This window comes from Vulpes vulpes, chromosome 7, assembly GCF_048418805.1.
Source record: "Vulpes vulpes isolate BD-2025 chromosome 7, VulVul3, whole genome shotgun sequence".
NCBI lineage: Eukaryota > Metazoa > Chordata > Mammalia > Carnivora > Canidae > Vulpes > Vulpes vulpes.
The window spans coordinates 97951938-97972420 of record NC_132786.1 but is presented as its reverse complement, the minus strand read 5'-3'; the positions used below and the strand labels follow the sequence as shown (position 1 = coordinate 97972420).

Below are 20483 nucleotides of genomic sequence, written 5' to 3'. Positions count from 1 at the left end.
TCTGGATGCCTTACTGGTTCCAAACGCCACTTCTTTTCAAAGGCAGTGTCAGTTCTGCAGTCAGTTTTCGTCTCCCAGGGGTAAGAATATATTCAAAGGCTGTGTGCACAGCAGGGTAGAAGTCTTTCTCCATGAATGTAACTATATCACTCATCAGTAACCTCCTGCCATAGGGGGACTTATGTTTTCTTTCCTTTTAGTGACTCCTTGGGCTCTTGAATGCCAGTCACTGCCCTGAGACCTGAGGCAATATTCACATAATCTCTGTCAATAGTTCCTACACATGCCATTGGCGCAACTCAATGTCAAGACAGCAGATCAAAGTCTGCACATTCTAAACTCATGCCCTTTATGGATCAATTTTCATAAACTATACTCTGTGTTTCAGAAATAACATGGAAGCTCATTCTTTGCTTTCTTCCTTTTATCCCAGATAAGTTTATTTATGTGGAAGGCAATCTGATTTGTACATAACAGTGTGAAGTTCTTATGCAATACATAAATCTCATTCTCCCCTTTGCATAGCCTTCTGGGGTACTTAATCTCTTGAAGTATTTTACTATACCTATTGTTTTAGAGTAGAAATGCAAAACTCCTCGGGCTATTAAAATAAAAAGGCATGGATTTCTTTGCAATACTTCACCATCCTACCCCAGTGCTTGTACAAAAGAGGGTTGGTGATAAGTTCTTATGACGGATTTTATTTTTAAATCTTCATTAGGCTATAGGTAAATTATGACAGACAATAGCTATAGCGTGTGTTTTTACAATCTATATTCGTTTTAATGACTCAAAATTGCTTGGGAAAATGAATAAAACTATTGGAAATCATTTTTTCTCTGATTTCAAATACAAGTTACATAGATCTATTCTTCTTAAGTAGACCTGAGTAAAATACAGTGAACCAAACTATCTTCTCTGAGTACCTTTTCAGATCAATTCTGGATACAAAGATTTTAAAATCTACAACTTTCTCTAAAAACTGTATTTGGAAAACAGAAGATTTAGAACAGAACATACACAAAATGATATTTATGCTCATATCTAGCTAAAGTTTAAATATATTTATTACAGAGGTAAGAGCACATAACACATTAAATATGCACATATCAGAGGGCTGAGAAAGGAGATGAGCAAACAAATACTAGCCTTAAGAGCCAGAAGGCAGTTTACTACACTCCACAAATAGAAGCTTCATTGTCCCAGTTCCCGTAAGCAGATTTTTATATAATTGCATGAGATTATTAGGTACAAAGCATCACTCTGAGGTCTCCTGTAATCTGTGAGACATTAGGCAAGTCACTTACTCAAAAGGTAGCTTTGGTTTTATCTGTTTTCACTACTTAATTAAAAGTTACAGGTTTTAAAATGTGTAAGGAAAGAAAGTTTATTATTCCCATTTCTCAAGTGAATGGTTGAAGCTCAAGAAAAATTTAGATAAAAGGAAGAAATTACAGAGGTCCTCATTAGTGGAGACAATTTAAATTTTCTGAGAAATCGAATTTCTGTTTTCCGTAATTGGAAAATTTATTGCTAATAAGATAATAATTTGTCTAAAATCCAAATATGATGAACTTTTAAATTAAAAAAGGTACCCGATTATATCCTGAATCAACTGATGTTGAAACTGGCATGTGTACGTGGTGCATGCACATATATGCTTATGCTAAGGACAGGGGTGGAAAGGGCACAATAGCTCTGATGCAAATCCTTTGACTTTCCTCTAGAGGCATGGCAAAATGAAACTACAGGTACATTATGGAAGAGCAAGTGGAGTCTTGCTAAACCAACTTACCAGTTTTTCGAAGGGGGAAATCATCCTTTGCATCCTGTGCTCCTGGTAATGTGTATTTGTAGGACGGAGATGTCCCACTCAGGGGTGGAGAGCTTTGATCCAGTGACGTGTGGTGGGCAGCCCTACAAAAGAAAAAGAGGGTTCACCATTTGCTCTGGAGTTTTTACTGTGTGTGGGTCAGCAATAATCAGTTGCACATGCTGTACACGTGTCTCAGCTGTGTTTATGTTCTTTCTTTTTAGTGTGTACAAACCATAGCCTCATATAACCAAGTTCATTTTAGCAGTATGTTACAGAATGTTGCACGATTCCCAAGAATGACCACTGTTGTGTCTGGTCACATACCTATATAGAAGTTTGCTAATTCACTAAAAGAGAATTCACCAAGAGCCTGAGTTTTGATCATCTGAGATGACCATGTAGACTTTCTTAAGCATCATACTAGTGAAAAAGTCATCATCCTAATCCTTTTTAGTCAGTAATATAGAATAGTCAAAGTAAAAGTAGAAGGGACTTCATTTTCAAAAATTGCTAGGTAATAAATAAAAGTCTAAGAGGGTGGCTTTTCTATTATAGTGATAGTGTCAACAGCCTCAGATCTCCTGACTTCTATAGCACTTCTAAGGTAAAGGCTGGCACTCACATATTTCTTCAACATGAAACTGATTTTTAAAAATATTTTCTATTCCCTGCATAAATATAGTGAAAGAGAGGCAGCTATATTACCAAGGAAGAGTTTTCAGGGCTGAACGCAAATTATCCAGTGGATATGGACGCCCATAATTATGATACACAAAGAAAACAATGCATAGGGCATGGGATCACCACTGATGATGATTCTACCAGTATCATTTATTTGAATTACACATTCTCAAAAAATGGTTTAAGGGCACTTCATCTAGCCCTAACTGGCAAAAAGGTATTAAGTTCAGATTCCATAAACGAATGATTTATAGTGTTTGGAGTTGGCCCCTACTGAAGTTCAATTCAGTACAATAAAGGATTGCTAAGTAACATTTGACAGTCATGTTTAATATACCCAAGGGGACAGCTAAAGAACTTCCAGCTGACACATTGTTTGCATATAGTTGTTTCCCACTTAAAAAAGGTATTGTCTCTTCTTAAAATGAGCTTTAACCTAGAAGGAATACAAATCAGTTATAAATTATGTGTGCGGTTTTAAGTAATGGTATTTGTTTCTAAATATTTTGTGATGATAACTGAACATCTCAACATTTTCTTCAGGGACTGGCTTCTCAAGCCAACTGACATGCCTGATAGAAATTACATATACATTTTAAAAGTACTTATATAACTGGAATCTGTCTCAGTTACCCTTTTTCAATGGATGCTGAGAAGGGCAGATACTTATAAAATAGAATTAGAAGTAAAATAACTCTTCAAATAGAATTCCTGGGATGCTTACAACTTCAATATAGAGTAATCAAGTATTTATTCTCTTATCCTGGATGATATGAGGAATGAAAAAACAGTTAAGTGTAAAATCTAATGGTCATTCAGTAAATGTATATCAGAGAATCGAAACTTATCTATTAGTTTGTTATCCAAATATTTGCCTATGAGGGTTTGTCCGAATTTTTAAAAACACGGTATCCTTCATATTTTCCAGAGAGGAGAACTGTGTATCTCACAGTTCTCTTCACTGGGCCTGGGGAAACATGGTTCTGTACTTCTGTAATCGTATTGTGTATTATGTTGTCAGCCTGTGTGTGCGAAGTCAGTGTGCTCGGCTCATAGTGTAGCAAGAAATGAAGTCAGATGGTCAGGGGTAAACTTGTCCCTGAAGACTTAGCTTTACTTTGTTGCCTTCATGCTCTTTCCCTTCCCTCCCTTGTCTTCCTGCCTCTTTTTTTTTTTTTTTTTTAAGTCGAAAAGCTTCTGGTCTTTTAAAAATAGCTCAGATCTCCACCTTCTATCGAGCCAAGTAAAATAAAGTCTCAACCTGCCAAATCTTCAGAAATTATTGTAAAGATATCAGATGCACCATCTGAGAATAGAAAAATGCAAAATAGGAACTAATTTCTATGCCCCACCCCACATTTCTGTTATTCATTCACCAAAAAACCTATCTACTTCCATGCCCTCGAGATGGTACTTGCTAACATTTATTAAGCACTGCTCTCTGTTGCATGCTTTACCACATTATTTCACAGGGCCTTTCCAGCAACCCTAGGGGCAGGTACTATCATTATAATCTTTTCAAAGAGAAGGATGAGAATTCAAGGAGCCTGTCCACAGCCACATGGCTGAGAATTGGCAGACACCAGGTCTGTGCCCAGGCTGGCTGAATACAGAATCTATGTTCTTGACCCCCCGGGGAACAAAAAAGGCCAAACGCTGAACATACGTGTACCAGAGCTTGGGATGGCGGCTCACGGAATGATTTTTTCCATTGGTTGGAGTGTCTTTTGTTGCTGATTTACTCAACAGGAATTCTTGAAGCTTCTGCTTTACTTCTGTACTTGCCACTGCCCCTGAAACACACACATACAGACACAGATGTTGATTTGGGGCTCTGTTCTTTCATGCCTCTGGAGCATTTAGCAAAAATTAAGAAGCACTACCACTGGTCACTGTATAGGAAGCTTCCTACTAAAAGAAGAAACCAGAGTCTAAACGGGCTTTTGAGAATGGCACAGTAATGTTTTATAACTACTGCTCAAACTGCCAATTTTCAAAGGACCTTTGATGATTTCTTTAATTGCTTCTGCAGAATGGGGAGTCTCAAAATTAATACTATTTTTTTTCTTAAGGTTAAAGAAAATGAGGAATGAAACATTGTCTTTTAAAAATCAAGAGTCTTAGGGGACCATATAAGTGATTGAACACAATACAGTCATCTTTCCTGAATTGCTAGTTTGAAAAACTCATGTTTTAAAAAACTCTTTTGAGCATTAAGCATGTAAATATTGCTGACAGTTCCAGTTCAAGTCATCTGATTTTAAACCTTGCTACATCCTGATTTTGAACTGACCTCAGACAGGGGAATTATTTGGATCTGTCTCCCTCTTGTGGATAGTTTTTTTCAACAAATGTTCTGCCTTAAATCTTCCCAAAGTCTGGGTACTCAAAAACTAGATGGAGGCAAGGCTTGACTTACAGAGCAATTATTACTTGAGCAGGTGGAAGGTCTAGCGAGGAAATGAGGAGTAAGTATATCATAAAACAATACAGCATGGCTATATTGCTTTCATGGAACCTTGTTTTTAAGGTTTGAAACAACAAAATCAGTTATCTTTGCCAAACAATGCTCTGTTTGCTTCCTGAGGCGCTGTGCAGCCTGAATGCAGGGAGATGAGATGTGAATGTCAACGCTTTGTATTTGGGTCCCTAGTTTATTCTTTTAATTAAATGCAGCCAGTTTTGACAAGTTTCTTTTCTTTCTTTCTTTTTTTTTTTTCCCGATAAGTTTAATTCACTCCTTATCAGGCTTTATTCTGAATGACATCAGCTAAACATGAGGGAAGAGATTGATCTTTTACCCTGGTGCCTCTTACTTTCTCGTCCTCTATCTTTGCCTCTGAGAGGAGGAAGCTGCTGTTCTCTGCGGTGCCTCTCTACTTCCTGTTCTTGCCTCTGCTGCTCCAGTTTCTGCTCCTTTTCTAGGAGTTCTTGTTGCTGTTTTATGGCTAGAAGTTCCTGTTGCAACTTGCGAGAAGAGAAAGACATGAGAGTGTGCAATTTCTTTAGGCTTCATTGTCATCACTGACCAAAATCAAACTGTTAGGAGCTTCTGGAACTTGTTTCTGTTTAGTTTACATTTTTTACTCACTTTTTTGTGAATTATTGAATCTAAAGACAAACAACTAATGCCATAAATGGACTTCAGTCATCAATAAGCAAATTTTTAGGTAGCTTCATTACCTGTGCCACCCCACCAAAAATCGTTACCAAATTTGCTCTACTCTTTAATTCCCTGAGTAGCTTCTCTTTGTACACCTGAAATATATGCAATAGGCAAAGGCAAGAATGGCCTAGCAGTCTGTTCTACCAAGCCCCTCCAATTATATATAAACAACTGAAAGCTTCATTTCCAATCCTGAGAAACGGTATGAAAAATAAACTAAAGGAAGGGTGAGAAATCAGTTAATTTGGCTGAAGTCTACCTGAAACAGAATGAATGTTAAAAATTTCAAAACCTGGGGTGCCTGGTTGACTCCGTTGGTTAAGCATCTGCCTTCAGCTCAGGTCATGATCTCGGGGTCTGGGGATCAAGCCCGGAGTCGAGTTGGGCTTCCTGCTTAGTGGGGAGTCTGCTTCTCCCTCTGACCTCTGCTTGTGCTCTCTCTCTCTCTCTCCAATAAACAAATAAAATCTTTTAAAATTTTTCAAAACATTACAGAGAATGTTCTGATTAATGTAAGCTATACATCTGTAAAAGGCTTTCTCTCAAAATAGCAGAAGCCTAGTTCATTCATCCAGTTTGTAAAAAAAATGTTCAAATTCGAGACTAATGGAAGTGATTTTGTTTTGGCCAAACTACTGTCAGTATGTCTGAATCCCTTGACTTCACTTCCAAACAACGAGTAACATGAACATGAAGGATTCTTAATAACTCTGTTGACAAGTCCATTTATCCTCAGATGCAGAAGTAGATACCTACAAATAATAGTAAATGTGCTCACTGTGGAATAATTAAAGATTTTGAATTCTACTTAGGCTCTGAGAATACTAGATATGAAATCTACTAGATATGAAACCTTACAAAACTACTCAAACCCCTGGTTCCTCATACATAAGAGAAATAATCTCCATCACACATGTTCAGAATGCACATGAAATTTAGTTTGTAAGTTTGGACCATACTAATTTTAATTGTTATTAGTATTTTTAGATCTCTCTCCTAATAAAGTTGGTGTAATTTGCTATTTATATTAGATAGGTACCTAAAATTTATGCTGAAAAAGTGAGAGAAAAACCAAAAGGTTTGTGGAATAGCAACAGAGGTACTCTGGAGCAAAAGGAAGCCAACTCTGTATGCTAGCTAACCTGTAGCCTCACGTTTCCTAGAAGGATAAGGTTAGAAGCATTTCTAGTTATTCTTCATATTGAAATCTTTGGCATTTTGGCTTTGATGTATCAATCCCTTATTGGATGTTTTTAGATACTCCATTGTAAAAAATAATTTATAACTGTACTTAAATCCTGCCTTAAGTATTAATTCTATACAGCTACAGGGATTGGTGGAATTGATTTAGTGCTTCAATTAAAGTCCCAATGAAATTGAAATTTAATCTATTTTAGGAATCTAGAAAAGCACACAATTTAATTTCCATAGTTATTATTCATTACTGAAGATTGCCAGAATGCCATTGAAAAAAAAGAGAAAGAAACAAAACATCAACCACCCAGTTTCAGATGTTCTGATATAGGACACCGGGAGGACGATGTGGTAGCTTTGATGGCAGATAAGGCAAGGCTACAAACCTTGGAACAACTGTCTACTGGCTGTGTGGTCTTGGGCAAGTTTCAGTATTTCTCTATGCCTCGGCTTACTAGGTAGAAAAATGGGATAATAGCATCAAACTCAACAGATGTTGATTATAGAAGCCAAAGATTCAAAATGCTACTATAAGTAAAGCTTCACGTACTGTTTCTTATAAACATAAAAGTCAAATGAATGCTAAAAGCATCAACTCTTAGCATAAAAAAAGTAAAATGATACAAAAGATTTAAAAAGTAAAAAGCTTCCTAAATTTAAAAGGCATTTTAAAGCAGGTCTTTGTTTCTGAGAAAACAGCTTATTACTTTGGAAAATCATTTTAAAACCTAAGTTTTCCTTTTAGCTATCTCAGAATCTTTTTTTCTGACAAGAGCCTCTGCTTTTCCTATATTTTCCAGATGTCAGTAAACTTCCTGCATTACTTTGTTTAAGCTAGAGTAACAATTAATTTCCTACTAGCTACTACTACTAAAGTGAAATATATTACTTTAAAATATTGTATATTGATCTTTACAATTACAAAAGGTATTAAACATAAATGAAAAGAAGTATTTAAACTTCTTCAGGGCAACATGAACCAGGTACCACAGCAAAATGAACTATACAGTTACTTTTAAAAGTATGGTGAAAAATATAAATTTTATTCATTCATCATTGTCATCCTAACACACCAAGAATGAATGGAAAAAGAAATCTAAACATCAATTCCTAACATTCTTTCAAGGGTCAAATAATAATGCTTTAAAGTCATTCAAAAATAAGTCTATAAACTAAAGGAAGGTTTCCTATTCTACAAAATACAGCCATGACCTACTGGTTCCATATGAGACCCAACACAAAATTCTCACTCTTAGTTTTAAGACATCTTATAGATCAATAAATTGCAAGAGTTCTTTTAGTAAAGTTCAGTAAAGAAGAAATTATAATGTTTTATATCAGATATCAAAGCTTTTTTTGGAAAAGAAGATAAAATTGGCCTTTCAGGCTAAGAAGTATCTTCAAAAAAAAAAAAAAAAAGGACATGGGGGGAAGAAGGTAAAAGAAGCATTTTCACCTTCTGAGACGCTAAAATTAATGTGTTAAATTTTTATAATATTGACATAGATTAGTTATCTATATTAATCTGACACAAATGTGCTTGTATTTGATGTATGAGTAATAGATCAAGTGTCTAGAACTTGTAATTTATTGTATTACTAAATTAACATGTATTTACATCATTTTGAAGGACATAGGCATAAAAATGGAATTAAATTACAAATATTCGCTGCTCTATGTTACTGTCATAATAAATTCAAACTAAACATCTACTTAATCAGACCAAAATAGCTTTGTTTTAAATGTCTTTGTCAAGAATTTGAAGGACAAAAAAAAAAAAAGAAAAAGAATTTGAAGGACACTTCACAAATAAAGAGAAAGGAATATTTATCTCAATAATACAAGAAGAAATAGATACATAGATACATCTAAAATGACTTGACAACAAAACAGTCCATCATAAAAATTCTGGGACACGGATATATTTCTCTTAGAATAATTTATGCAACTTGGCTCTAATTGTCAACTCCTCCCAAAATTCTTTCATTAAATTCTTATCTGCAGTCTACTAAACCTATGTAATAAATATTTAAAATATCTGCACCAGTTTCTTCATATATAATTCTCTTGAGCTTTTTATGTCATTATTTTAAATGTGTGCATTATGAGGACTTCTTCATGGTGAAAATTAGGATACATTCAGAACATTTACTTATATGGAGGTGAGTGGGGGGATGGGTGAAATAGGTGATGAGGATTAAGGAGTGTGCTTGTTGTGATGAGCACCAGGTGCTGTATGGAGCTGTTGAATCACTATGCTATACATCTGAAACTAATATTACACTGTATGTTAACTAACTGGAATTTAAATAAAAACTTTTTAAAAATCCACTTAAAACTCAAAACCAAAACAAGAAGGCTCTGTCTTTGTCATTTCTGGTAAATAGTTTATGAATATTTTTTAAAAATATAAAACAGATCTTCCCAAGTTCATGGTTCTTGGTGGAGAATAGATGGGGCAAATGAACAAAATCACGTAGAAGACAAACTAAACAGATGTTGGGAAGTTACTATTCTCTACAATTGACGCTGTAAACTAATGGATGAGAATGGTAAAGGCCCCTCCAAGAGCAAAGCTGGTTTTTAGTCAGCATTCTTACTACTTACCCAAAGTACAATCACAATTTCCTCCAGGCCATACTTCCATGTCTTAATTGCTGTGAAACATCCCCCACCCCACCCCGCTCTGCACCACTGCAAGTGCTCTTCTTACGCCCACGTCCTGTAGCAGGCTTCCTGAGTGAAGAGGTCAGAGGCAAGGAAACATTTGCTACCTTGATGTGCTCCTGGAGCTGAGCCTGGTGCTGCCTTGTCAAGTTCTCATGCTGTTTCTGAAACTCTGCAATCAGGAGCTGCTTCTGGATTTGCTGCTGTTGCTGGATAAGAAGTAATTCTTGCTGCAGTTGCTTCTCACGGACGACAGGATCCACCACAGGCATCATCATCCTGAGGTCCGTCCGTAAGTCTAAAGGTGAGATGGGCTCTAGGCCCACAGGAACCTCTGACTTCACATCCACTAGAGAAACAGGAGAAAAAAAAAGGGGTGGAGGGCATGGCAGAGGATAGGAAATTAGCACATTGATTTTGAAACAAACAAAAAATAAAAGACATTAGATCCTACACACAAATTTTATGTCAACAAGTGTAGTCATTTTTTACAAAGATCATTAAAAGGTCTTTAGTGTATTAGTTTTGGTAAAATGGACTCTATGCTAATTTTACCCAGCAATACTCTTTTCATGAATCTTCTAAATTTTTCTTTTCAAAGAAATGAATCCCCCCCCCCAAAAAAAATCCCCCCAAAATCACAGAGATGAATCCAATTATTTCCTGATATCAAAGTCCTTCATAAAACTTACTTTGCTGGATGACTTAGATAAGTCAAGTCAACTTAGGACAAAAAATGTTACTCTATTGAGGAAAAGATGCCAAGTTATAATAGAGAACTTCTATCACAACTTAATTGCCATACTTGCAAACATGTTTGTAGTCAGAGTTAGAAGATATATTCTAAGATATATTCCTCAAGAATTAAGGAATTCCTTAAGAATTAAAGTTTTCAACCATTTATCTGCAGAGCTACTGGACAAATCTGCACACTAAAATGTTGAAAATGGGGGACACCTGGGTGGCTCAGCGGTTAGGCATCTGCCTTCAGCTCATGGCATGATCCCAGGGCCCGGGATTGAGTCCCACATCGGGCTCCCTGCGAGGAGCCTGCTTCTCCCTCTGCCTATGTCTGCCTCCTCTCTCTCTGTATCTCTCATGAATAAATAAATAAAATCTTAAAAAAAATAAAATGTTGAAAATGGAGAGTAGATTAATCAACCACAACAACGGCACTAAGTCTAAACATGGAGTGAAAGTAGCCAAGTCTCCACTTTCTGTTTTTTCAAAGATGATAATCTGCATTTCAGTTACCTTAGTTCTAAAATGAGTAAGGCACAAAAATGGTGAGGAAGCTCAAAGCAAATCAAAACATTAGAGGAAGAAATATTGGATCCAAATAATTAAGTTGATAAGAATAATTATAAGATATTTAAATTAAAAAAATTAATGTATATAAAATTCTCAGCACTACTTCTATTAGATAACTTGTAGGACAGTATAAACACAAAAGCTCATAGGTAAGGTATATGTGCAGTAACAACATGGAGTTGTTAAATGGCGTAAGTGGGATAATCCATACCAAGTACCTACAACATATAGCACATTTCTCAATAAATGCTCTGGGTTTTTTTTAATTATATAAAAATGGAATTTTCTTATGTGTGAAAATAAATCAACACTGTTTGGCTAACAAAGCAAAAATATTAAGAGCAAGTAAGCAAATAAAATTGTATGAGATTTCCATTTAATACTAGAAAATGAAAACAGGAAAACTTTTAGAAAAATGGAAAAAAATAAAATACAGGAATATAAATAATTTTTTAAATTTACCTTTACTAGTAAAGAAATGCAAATTTTAGGTGAAAATAAAATCTCATTTTCTAAGTATGAAATATCATCTATATGATTCATGTGTATGCATATGTGTGTGTATATAATGTCCCATTGTATAAGCATACGACCAAATATATTATTATATATTGTAAGTGGTACTACCAAATGGCTTAAAATTTCTGAAAAAAAATTGGGGATATGTCAGAAGAGGCATTAGATACTCTACCATTTGATTCAAGTTTGCCAACTCTAGGAATGTATCTTAAGAAGACAATAGTAACAGGAAAAGAAATAGTTCAATGTCATACTGTTTACTGAAGTATTATTTTGATTGAAATCATCAACTACAAGGAAATGTCTAAGTAAAGTATGTCACATCCATATAATAGAAAAGCACATAGTCATTAAAAGTAATGTTTATGGGAACACGAAGAATGCTATTACAACATTAAGGAAAAAACAGTAAGAAAACTGACATACACCCTATGATAACTCTTTAAATAAATATAACTTAAGTCAAAATACGTTTATTGAGAATCTTAAATTCCAAAGCCTGATTTTAAATGTTGGGTTCAGTAGGAAAGCAAAAAAGACAAAAATTCCAGCCCTTTTAGAGCATATATCCTAATGGGTTTTTAATTGTATTAGTCTCTGAATTCTTGTAGCAAAGGCTGGTGAGATACAGAACAGAAGATAGCTGTATTTGGGGTGGAAATAAGAATAATTTTCCCCTTCTTACTTTTCTGTATTTTTCCAAATTGCTTCTAATGCTCTGACTACTACTGTAAGTAACTTAGATTTGCAGATTCCAGGTTGGGAACTACAAAGTTAATATTTCATGTAGATTTAAGAGCTATTTTCAGTACGTTGAGAAAGACTAACAGAAATCTTATCTGTAGAGGTTAAGGCTGCAAATACTAAATGAAACATTAATGTCCTTACTTATCACTTGAATTGCATGTGTGTACAAGGCATGTGGTGTGCACCTGTGGGTGGGGTGGGAGAGGAGTTGGCATCCATCTTGGGTTGCTAACACCAGTCACTTTTCAATGTATTGATCAGAAGCTTGCATTGATGGTACTACATATGTCACTTTAATGAAAATGGTAAAACAACTTATTAATAAACCATAGTTTGGTGGATGATGTCCTTTAAAGTAATGATATTTATGAAAATAGAGATAGTAATTGTGACAAGTTTGGGATTAAACGAGCATGATAGCCTTTAACAGTTCTTAGTTGCAGTGTCTGATACAGAACTTTCAATCAAGACTCTGGAGTAACATGAGATTTTGAGCATTAATTTATAGAGTTGGCAAGGTCCCAACGAAAAGCAATGACTGTTAATGATGTATTTCATTTTTGCATTAAAAAGGCCAAACTACAGCCCCCAGTGTTTGCATGGAAATCCCAATAAACAAAGGTCAGAATTTAACCCTATAAAGTCAAAATATAGAATTTCAGGAGACCCTGGGGTCTCTTCTTGTTGGCATTCTTCATATCCATAAACTGTGAACATCAAATCCCTAAAAAACCCCTCCCTACAAAACAAGATAAGGGTGAAAAAAGTCCCAGAACTCTCCAAAACAGCTATTGTAAACCTCAAAGGGTAATTTGACTTCTTAACCTGCTATCCCAACAGAAATGATTGTGTCTAACTGCTTGCCTTTGTTCAGAGACTAATCACTAAATTGTGAAAAATCACCCTCAACTTACAAAAACTGCTCTTGATTATAAATAATTGCCCAAGACTGAGAGAAAGCGGCAAGCAAGATCCCAGCCTTTCATCCAATTTATTCAGCAGCAATCCACATTCCATTTGTCTAGACTAAATATAGCCGCGTTTATACAAGAAATCAATAGTGCTTGCAGAGAGGAGAGGGAAGGCATGAATATTTCATCAAACTCAGAGAGAAATGGCAATCAGCAAACTGATGGTGCTGTGTAGGTCATCTTTGGCCTGCTGGATTAGTTCTGTTACTTGGACAATAGCTCATCTCTGGCTAATCATAATCATATCATAACCATTCTTTCTATTTTTAACATTAATTGCATTGTGGGTGACAAAGACTCATCGTATTCCAAAAGAAATGATGGATTTTTCTTACAGCGTCTGTGACAGGCTAATAAGCCTCCCCAGGAGCAATAACAGTAACACAAGACCAGGGCGGAGTTTCAACAAGTTATAGTCACTCTCATAGTACAGAATGTGAAAGAAAGGGCATTGTCCACAGCTGCTATATTATCATAATTAGAAATAATCAACTTACAAGAAAAAATTGACCACCAATTTTAACAATGAGGAAATGGAATCATCTCTATTCATAACATTTCTTGTCTAGGAACATGCAAATTCCTTACAAATTACTTAGAACAGGTGCCAGTGGTGCATAAATTAGAAAGAAGTTGATGCAACAAATTGTAGTTATTAGTAGCACTAGTTATAAACAAATGATGTTTTCTTAACAGATCTCAATTACTTTAGCTCAAGACCTCATAACTTTATTTGGACTTACTATGCTTGTCTGAGATTTCAACTACATGCCAACACATATATATGTTATATCTATATTATTATTCTAATACCAAATGCCCAGTCAGAACATTTCCAAATATATATTAACTAGTCTTAATTATCATTTTACAGAGCCCTGTTCATTCTTTCTCCAGTGTCTTTCTTAACTGCTTCTTTGATAGTTATTTCTTCTTCTGAAGAAATTCATGAATTAATCAATTCATGCAATTTTGTTTTAGAAATAGTTTTTACTTTTAAATGAACATGGAAACAAAAAGCTCCCATTTCAAAATAAAAATCTCAGATCATATAGATATGTATATTAACCACATTTATTTAAGTAACGGACAGACCCTGTTGATAGTTGTAACTTAATTTCTTCGACAAGCATTTTTTAAAATATTTTTAAAGTGTTAATTCAGAGTTCAAAGGATAATCTAGCAGCCATAGTGTTTAATTCTTCACTTTAGATACTGTTATTTATAGCACAGGTAAGTAAGAAGAATTTTCTATTTTCAAAACCAGAAATCTTTGGTTGCTCTTGGTCAGCTAATTTACAAACAAGAATCTATTCTAAGACTGTTTTAAGTGAGCAATTTGCAAACCCCATGGATAGAAAAATTCTAAGAAGGCACAATTTTGACCATTTACAGCTATCATAACTGGCTGAAGACTGTTAATGCAGATCCTCTGAAAGGGGATCTCAAAGCAGTAGAGTGCAAACTAGAGGTTTTCACAAAAGATTGGTATAGGTACCATCCCACCACCAATTTGTATGCATCAACTCACTTAACAATCAAAACCTGAAAAATGCAATAAAAACTAGGACCATATTTATCTCAGTTAATATTCATAGTTACCGCAGCTGTAATCAGGGTGTAGTAGCATCACCAATGCTGCCCAGAGCCAGTTTATGTGGAAACTAAGTTGTTTATACCAAGGAAATAGTTGTCCACAACCACTGGCAAGGGGACATAGGAACTACAATCGCTAGACCTGGGGAGAAACAAATGTTGCTCTGATTGATCACCTAACGTAAATAGTTTTCGTTGTGAGCCTTCTTGAACAGAAACTGAAGAGGCCTTGGGGATGGGTAGACGACAATTAAGTAGCACATCATAGTCTGCTCTAACTATAGCACTGTATGTCAATCCCATCTTGAGCAATCTAAGGAATTTGCCCTTCAATGGAGGACAGATTTTACCTTCACTGCCACTTCGTTGTCATTGGTTATTTTGATAGCTGGAGAGAGTTTTTCAGGTAGAATCCATGGGCTTGGGGAAATAAATAGAAGAACTCAAGTCTTTTTCTTCCCTCAGCTCCACGAACTTGATTTAAACCCATTTCAGTCACCTCGTTATTTCCTTTTCTGAAATCCTGCTACCACCTCTCACCCCCTTCTAAGAATGTTTTGGAACTACACACATACAATTACGTATTTTCATTTACATTTTTACTCCTTATAACCTGTTGGTTATATCGGAACAAAAAGCTATTGGAGGACAGGGCATGCCTGATGCTTGTATCTTGTTTCTCTAGGCTTTTGTCTCAATAACTACATAGCTGTGCAAATTCCTTAGATATACTATCTAAATAAAGTATCAGAGACTATTTAGTACTGTATGTATCTAGAACAACATTGTAGTCATTGCTATTATGTATCATCAGGTTGATATATCATTTTTCATTAATTTCTTGATTCAGCAAATATTTGTAAAGCCCTATTAAATAAAAAAAAAAAGCTTTTAGTCAACAAGGGAAGTCAGGAAAGCCTTCAGAGAACTCATATTTTGCTGCATAAGATCAACCCATAAACTTATGTAGAAAACATGATACATGAAAGGCAATGATGTTGCTGTTCTAGAATCCTACAGGGGCCCTCTTCTATTTTCTCACCAGGACTCTCCATGATGATCCCTTCCATTTCCAGGACTGTATTTGCTTTGTTGAGGGTAACAATCCTAGCTCCATCCTATACATCTATTCCAAACTTGCAACCCATATGTATAACTACTACTGGCACTCTCCATTTAGCTGTCTTAGACTACTCGTTCCCCAGTACCTCTGGTCTCAATTATTGCAGCGAGAGAACACTGAAGTGATATCTGACTCCTCTCCCTCCCTTTTATCACCCATATCCAATTGACAGAAATCATCTTTTCCACTCTCAAATCCTTTTTGAATTCACGAAGACCTCTGCACCACCACTGACTGTTTTACTGAAGCAGTCATCTGTCACTTTCCAGGCTAAAAAACCCATCAGTGGACACCAGTCTTTAACATGGCTGGCCTGTCCCCATCTGGTATGCTTTCAGCCTGTGTTTCTAGCCTCAACACTACCTACTTTCCCTTCAGTTAAGTCACATTGATCTTGCAGCTCCTCAACACTCCATGCTTTCACCTACGTTTCAGAGATGCCTCATACATGTCATTGCTTTCTAAAACCCAATCCCACCCCATTTTTCTAGACTGATTCTTACTTAACCTTCATATAATAAAAATGATTTGATGCAGGAGGTCTTTCCAAGTCTTACTGCATTTACCTATTAAATTCTGCAATTACTTTCATAACATTTGTTTGTCTGCCTTCACTATTATCCTAAGTTCCATGAGAGGAGGGACCGTATTTTCAGTGTCTAGTATAGCATGAACACAGAGTAATGCCTTTATGCATACCTAGAATGAATGAAGGAATAACTTAATAATTGACAGAAGAATCATATAGGAGGAATAAATGAATAAATGACCGAAGAATCATATGGGAATAAAATTAGAAATATATGTGCACAGATGCACACATATACACATGGCATTAAAATCCTAAAGCAATTACTTTTTAGGTCCTTTTGACCTGACCACTTGAATTTCAGATAAATATTATTCGACTGCTTAAATTATTGATAACTGAGTAAGTTTCTGGCAATAGTGAATAAGTATTTGGGGAAAAATGATCTCAAATATTTTCTTATCTATTATGTTATTTCACATTTCCCAGATCCCAATGTACCCTGAAAACTCAGTGTACTGACAGGTGACAACCACCAAAGGAGGGTGGAAAGACTCAAATAAAATTTACCCATCCATGCTGTTTTCTCAGTGGGGATCACCAAGAACAGGTCACAGTGCCGAATGATCTAAACAATAAGGCCTAATTTATAAATGATCATCCGATGTTATATTATCAGAAAATCAGGCCAGAATGGTAAGCTAAGAATTTTTTCATCTCTAATTTGAAAAATGGAGAATTAGATTAATATATGTAAATAGAAAAGAATGGAGCCTCCCAAAGTTAATTTAATCAAACTTCTTTAACTTTTTATCTAAAATAACCAATAATTGATTTTAAAAATATAGAATACCCCTTAGTGAAGGCTTTTCATTGAAATGTGTAGGGTCACTTTTGTCTTGGAAAGCACATTTTCTCTGAAAAATTAAATTAATAAATTTGAGTAAATTAATGAATTAAGTAACATCAAACATGGGATAAGAGAAAAACAGGTAATATATCCTCAGTCTGATGACAAAACTGCCCAAATATCATTTTAGTAATACAAATATTCCTAGCTGATTTTCCACTGTTTCTACTTATGACAGCATCATCATGAAATAAAAAAGAATTAGGAAATTATCAAACACGAAAAGAATAATTTTTATAAAAAGAATTATTTAAATTGATTAGTCCGGAAATATAATTCTCCCTCAAAGTGATTTTGTTCAAGTTATACACGTCTTTAGTTTCTTCGAGTACACTAATACATGGCATAAATGAAAAGAAAATAAATGCAAGAAGCAATCTGGGCTTTGATTTACTATTCTCTTATTTCCCAGGGGTCTGAGCAGGAAACAAAAATAACCACAAATGACTAAAATTTCAGTAGGCCTTGAAATATCAACATTTAAGTTAAAGAAAGCTAACTTTTTAATCAAAGCCTTACTATTTTGATTTACTTAATTCAAATTCCCTCTCTGCAAATATGCTTTTGAATTAAGCAGTCATAACAAACCATAACACAAACATGAATTGCCAACTCATTTGTAATACCCACTTAGTTCTAAACTATTGCAGTGTTTGCTAGTTCCTCACTATTTGAGAACTGAGTAAAAGCTTCATTGAGCTTCTTGCATGATAGAAACAAGATCAAGCCAATTTCTGCAACTTCCAGGTAATAGGAGCTAAGAACCTAATCCATATTATTTTGTAATCTGAAATAAAAATTTAACCTGACATAATATTACCTGCGAATGACACCTTTGGCAGATGAGAAATTTTAGTCTTAAAATAGAAAATATAAATATTAATCCCAAAAAGTTATTTATATAGCCTCATATAACAACTCATCACCTGGGACAAAGTGGTTTTTACAAGGAAGGGGGGGGACAAACTGTTTCCTTCACGTATTTTGTTCCTAAAACTTATATGTTCTTCTAGGTTACAGATAATTACTAAATTATTACTATTTGCAAATGGCTAACAATACTTTCTTCTAATTATGAAAACCTAGTATTTATAGTAGCAGATTCCCTTCTGACTCCACATTTTAGTCCATCATCTGAAATGTAAAATAAGTTTAATAAGTAAGTTTCAGTTGAATGAATGCTGATTGGCCAAACAGCTCTCTCAGCAGATACACGTCTGTAACAACATTCTTCATGTCCCAAATACCTTTGTTTATTCAGCAAATATGATTTTCCAAAGAATGTGTTCCCACTCTTCCAACAGGAACTGTTGTTTGTGGAAGTATGTAACTGTGTTCTTTCTTGATAGGAGAAAAAGAGCTTTTATTGGTACTTGCATCCTGCCAGGAAAATTACCTTTCACCAGTAAAAAATATTTCAATCTTTTCTGAGAGTTTCAATGCTTAATATATTCAAAACAACAGAGTGAATTAAAAGGTGCAGGCAAGTACAAGGAGAGAAAGAGCAGAGATGCCAGGTATGAAGCTTCCCTTGCTTCCTCTTTGATTTCCTTTCTGCCCTCTAATCTTCAATGCTGCAAAATGGGAAGAGGATTTCAACCAATGCACTTTTTTTCCTTGTCCAGGTCTGGGCTATACATTAAATTCTCAGGAAATCTTCATTACAGGGGCACCTGAGTGGCTCAGTGGTTGGTCTGCCTTTGGCTCAGGTCGTGATCCTGGAGTCCCGGAATCGAGTCCCACATCAGGCTCCCTGCAGGGAGCCTACTTCTCCCTCTGCCTATGTCTCTGCCTCTGAAGAGTGTCTCTCAGGTATAAATAAATAAAATCTTAAAATAAAATCTTCATTACAAAATGAAAAGTCTTCAGTCCCGCTAAAACCTTCTAATACAGGATTGCACTGGCTTTTAAAAACCTTTCTTTAAACAGCTGGACACTTCCTTCAAATAAAACCTTCTGAATAGCCCCAACATAAAAAACCAGCACAACTCTTCCGGAGGAACCCATGTCTCACCCACTAGCTTCTGCTCTGCTCCTTCCCCTGGGAATCCAGACTCCATGGAATTCAGTTGAAAATCACTGTTTTAACTGCATTATTTCTTTATTTGCTAAATTCAAATCAGAAGCAAATTACATTACTGCTCTTTCAAAGAACATGCATTACTGTTTTATGGAATTATGGGAATTTGGAATTTTTGAATTGGAAATAATAAAGTTTCACTTTGTACATAAAATTTGGGGGGAAAAGTAAATGTTAAAAAATAAAAAATTCATCTAACGTTGCATAATTTCAAATCTAGCCAGACAAATGCATTGGCACCTGTGTTTATGTTATTGCCACATGGTGGCACCACTTTTGCTCATAAGTAGAAATACCCACTATCCTTTGTCAGGAAGCACTTTGAATATGTGAGTTTTAAAATAATTATGCAAGCTTGGAATTATGCAAAGTTTTCAGGGCTTGAGCATTCTAATAAAATGTGACTTCCCTATGCCGGTTCCAAATTTGGCTTTCTAAACTTGGTTAAGAACAAAGATACCATAATGTTAGTCAGTCTGGAGAGTTGCTTTCTTTTAATTTAAATTATGAAGCCAACACCAATACCAGTGCTCATTATGTGCCAAACACTGTTCTGAATGTTTTATAAAATAGATGTTAATTCATTTATTCTTTTGTACAATACTATATGAGGTTGGACTATCTCGTTACCTATGAGGTAGACATGATCATGATCCTTGTTCACAGATGAGGGAAATGGATGCCAGAGAGGAACTTGGGCAAAGTTACACAGCTACTAAGTGTACAACAGAAATGAAAACAGACACCATTCAGTTCTAGAGTCCATGATCTTAGCCACTCCTCTTATTCATGAGTTCTACAAAACAGGTATCCAGTTTAATTTCTATGCAGTTCAGGTTGGCGTATACCTTGATATAAACAAGACTGAAGAGTTTTTTGTTAAAACAATATTACATATTTTTTTCTTTTAGAGGTAAAGAGAACCACTGTAATTGCCAATACATACAATAGAGAGATTTGTAGTAGAACACATTCCGGCATATTTTGACACATTTGTGTATTTTCAGGTGAGTTCAAAGCATCTTTCTTAACACCTGTGTTTCGATGTTTCGATGCTTTTTTTAAGAAACATATCTGTATTTAGGAAGTACAAATTTTGTATTTCATCCTTTTCTTTTAGCTATAGAAAACTCTGTTGAGTCTAGACAATTTTTTTGAAATTCATTTTACTTT

The 20483-nt window shown here is 35.2% G+C and overlaps 1 protein-coding gene across 40 annotated transcripts in view; it reads right to left on the bottom strand.

Annotated features, from left to right (window-relative positions):
* The window catches only part of HDAC9 (histone deacetylase 9), a 920581-nt gene that overhangs the window by 429705 nt on the left and 470393 nt on the right, over window positions 1–20483 (bottom strand). For 20 of the 40 annotated variants that reach the window (XR_012002703.1, XR_012002701.1, XR_012002704.1 and 17 more), the window contains 4 exons: window positions 9632–9873; window positions 5314–5464; window positions 4164–4290; window positions 1796–1917 (listed from right to left, as the gene is read on the bottom strand). Coding sequence is in view for 36 of the 40 variants with exons in the window: in XM_072764471.1 (XP_072620572.1) it covers window positions 1796–1917; window positions 4164–4290; window positions 5314–5464; window positions 9632–9873 (642 nt within the window). In the remaining 4 variants the exon portion in view is untranslated. Of the gene's footprint in view, window positions 1–1795; window positions 1918–4163; window positions 4291–5298; window positions 5465–9631; window positions 9874–20483 lie in introns of all 40 variants that reach the window. The other 20 variants (XR_012002702.1, XM_072764473.1, XM_072764489.1 and 17 more) reach the window with 3 other exon arrangements.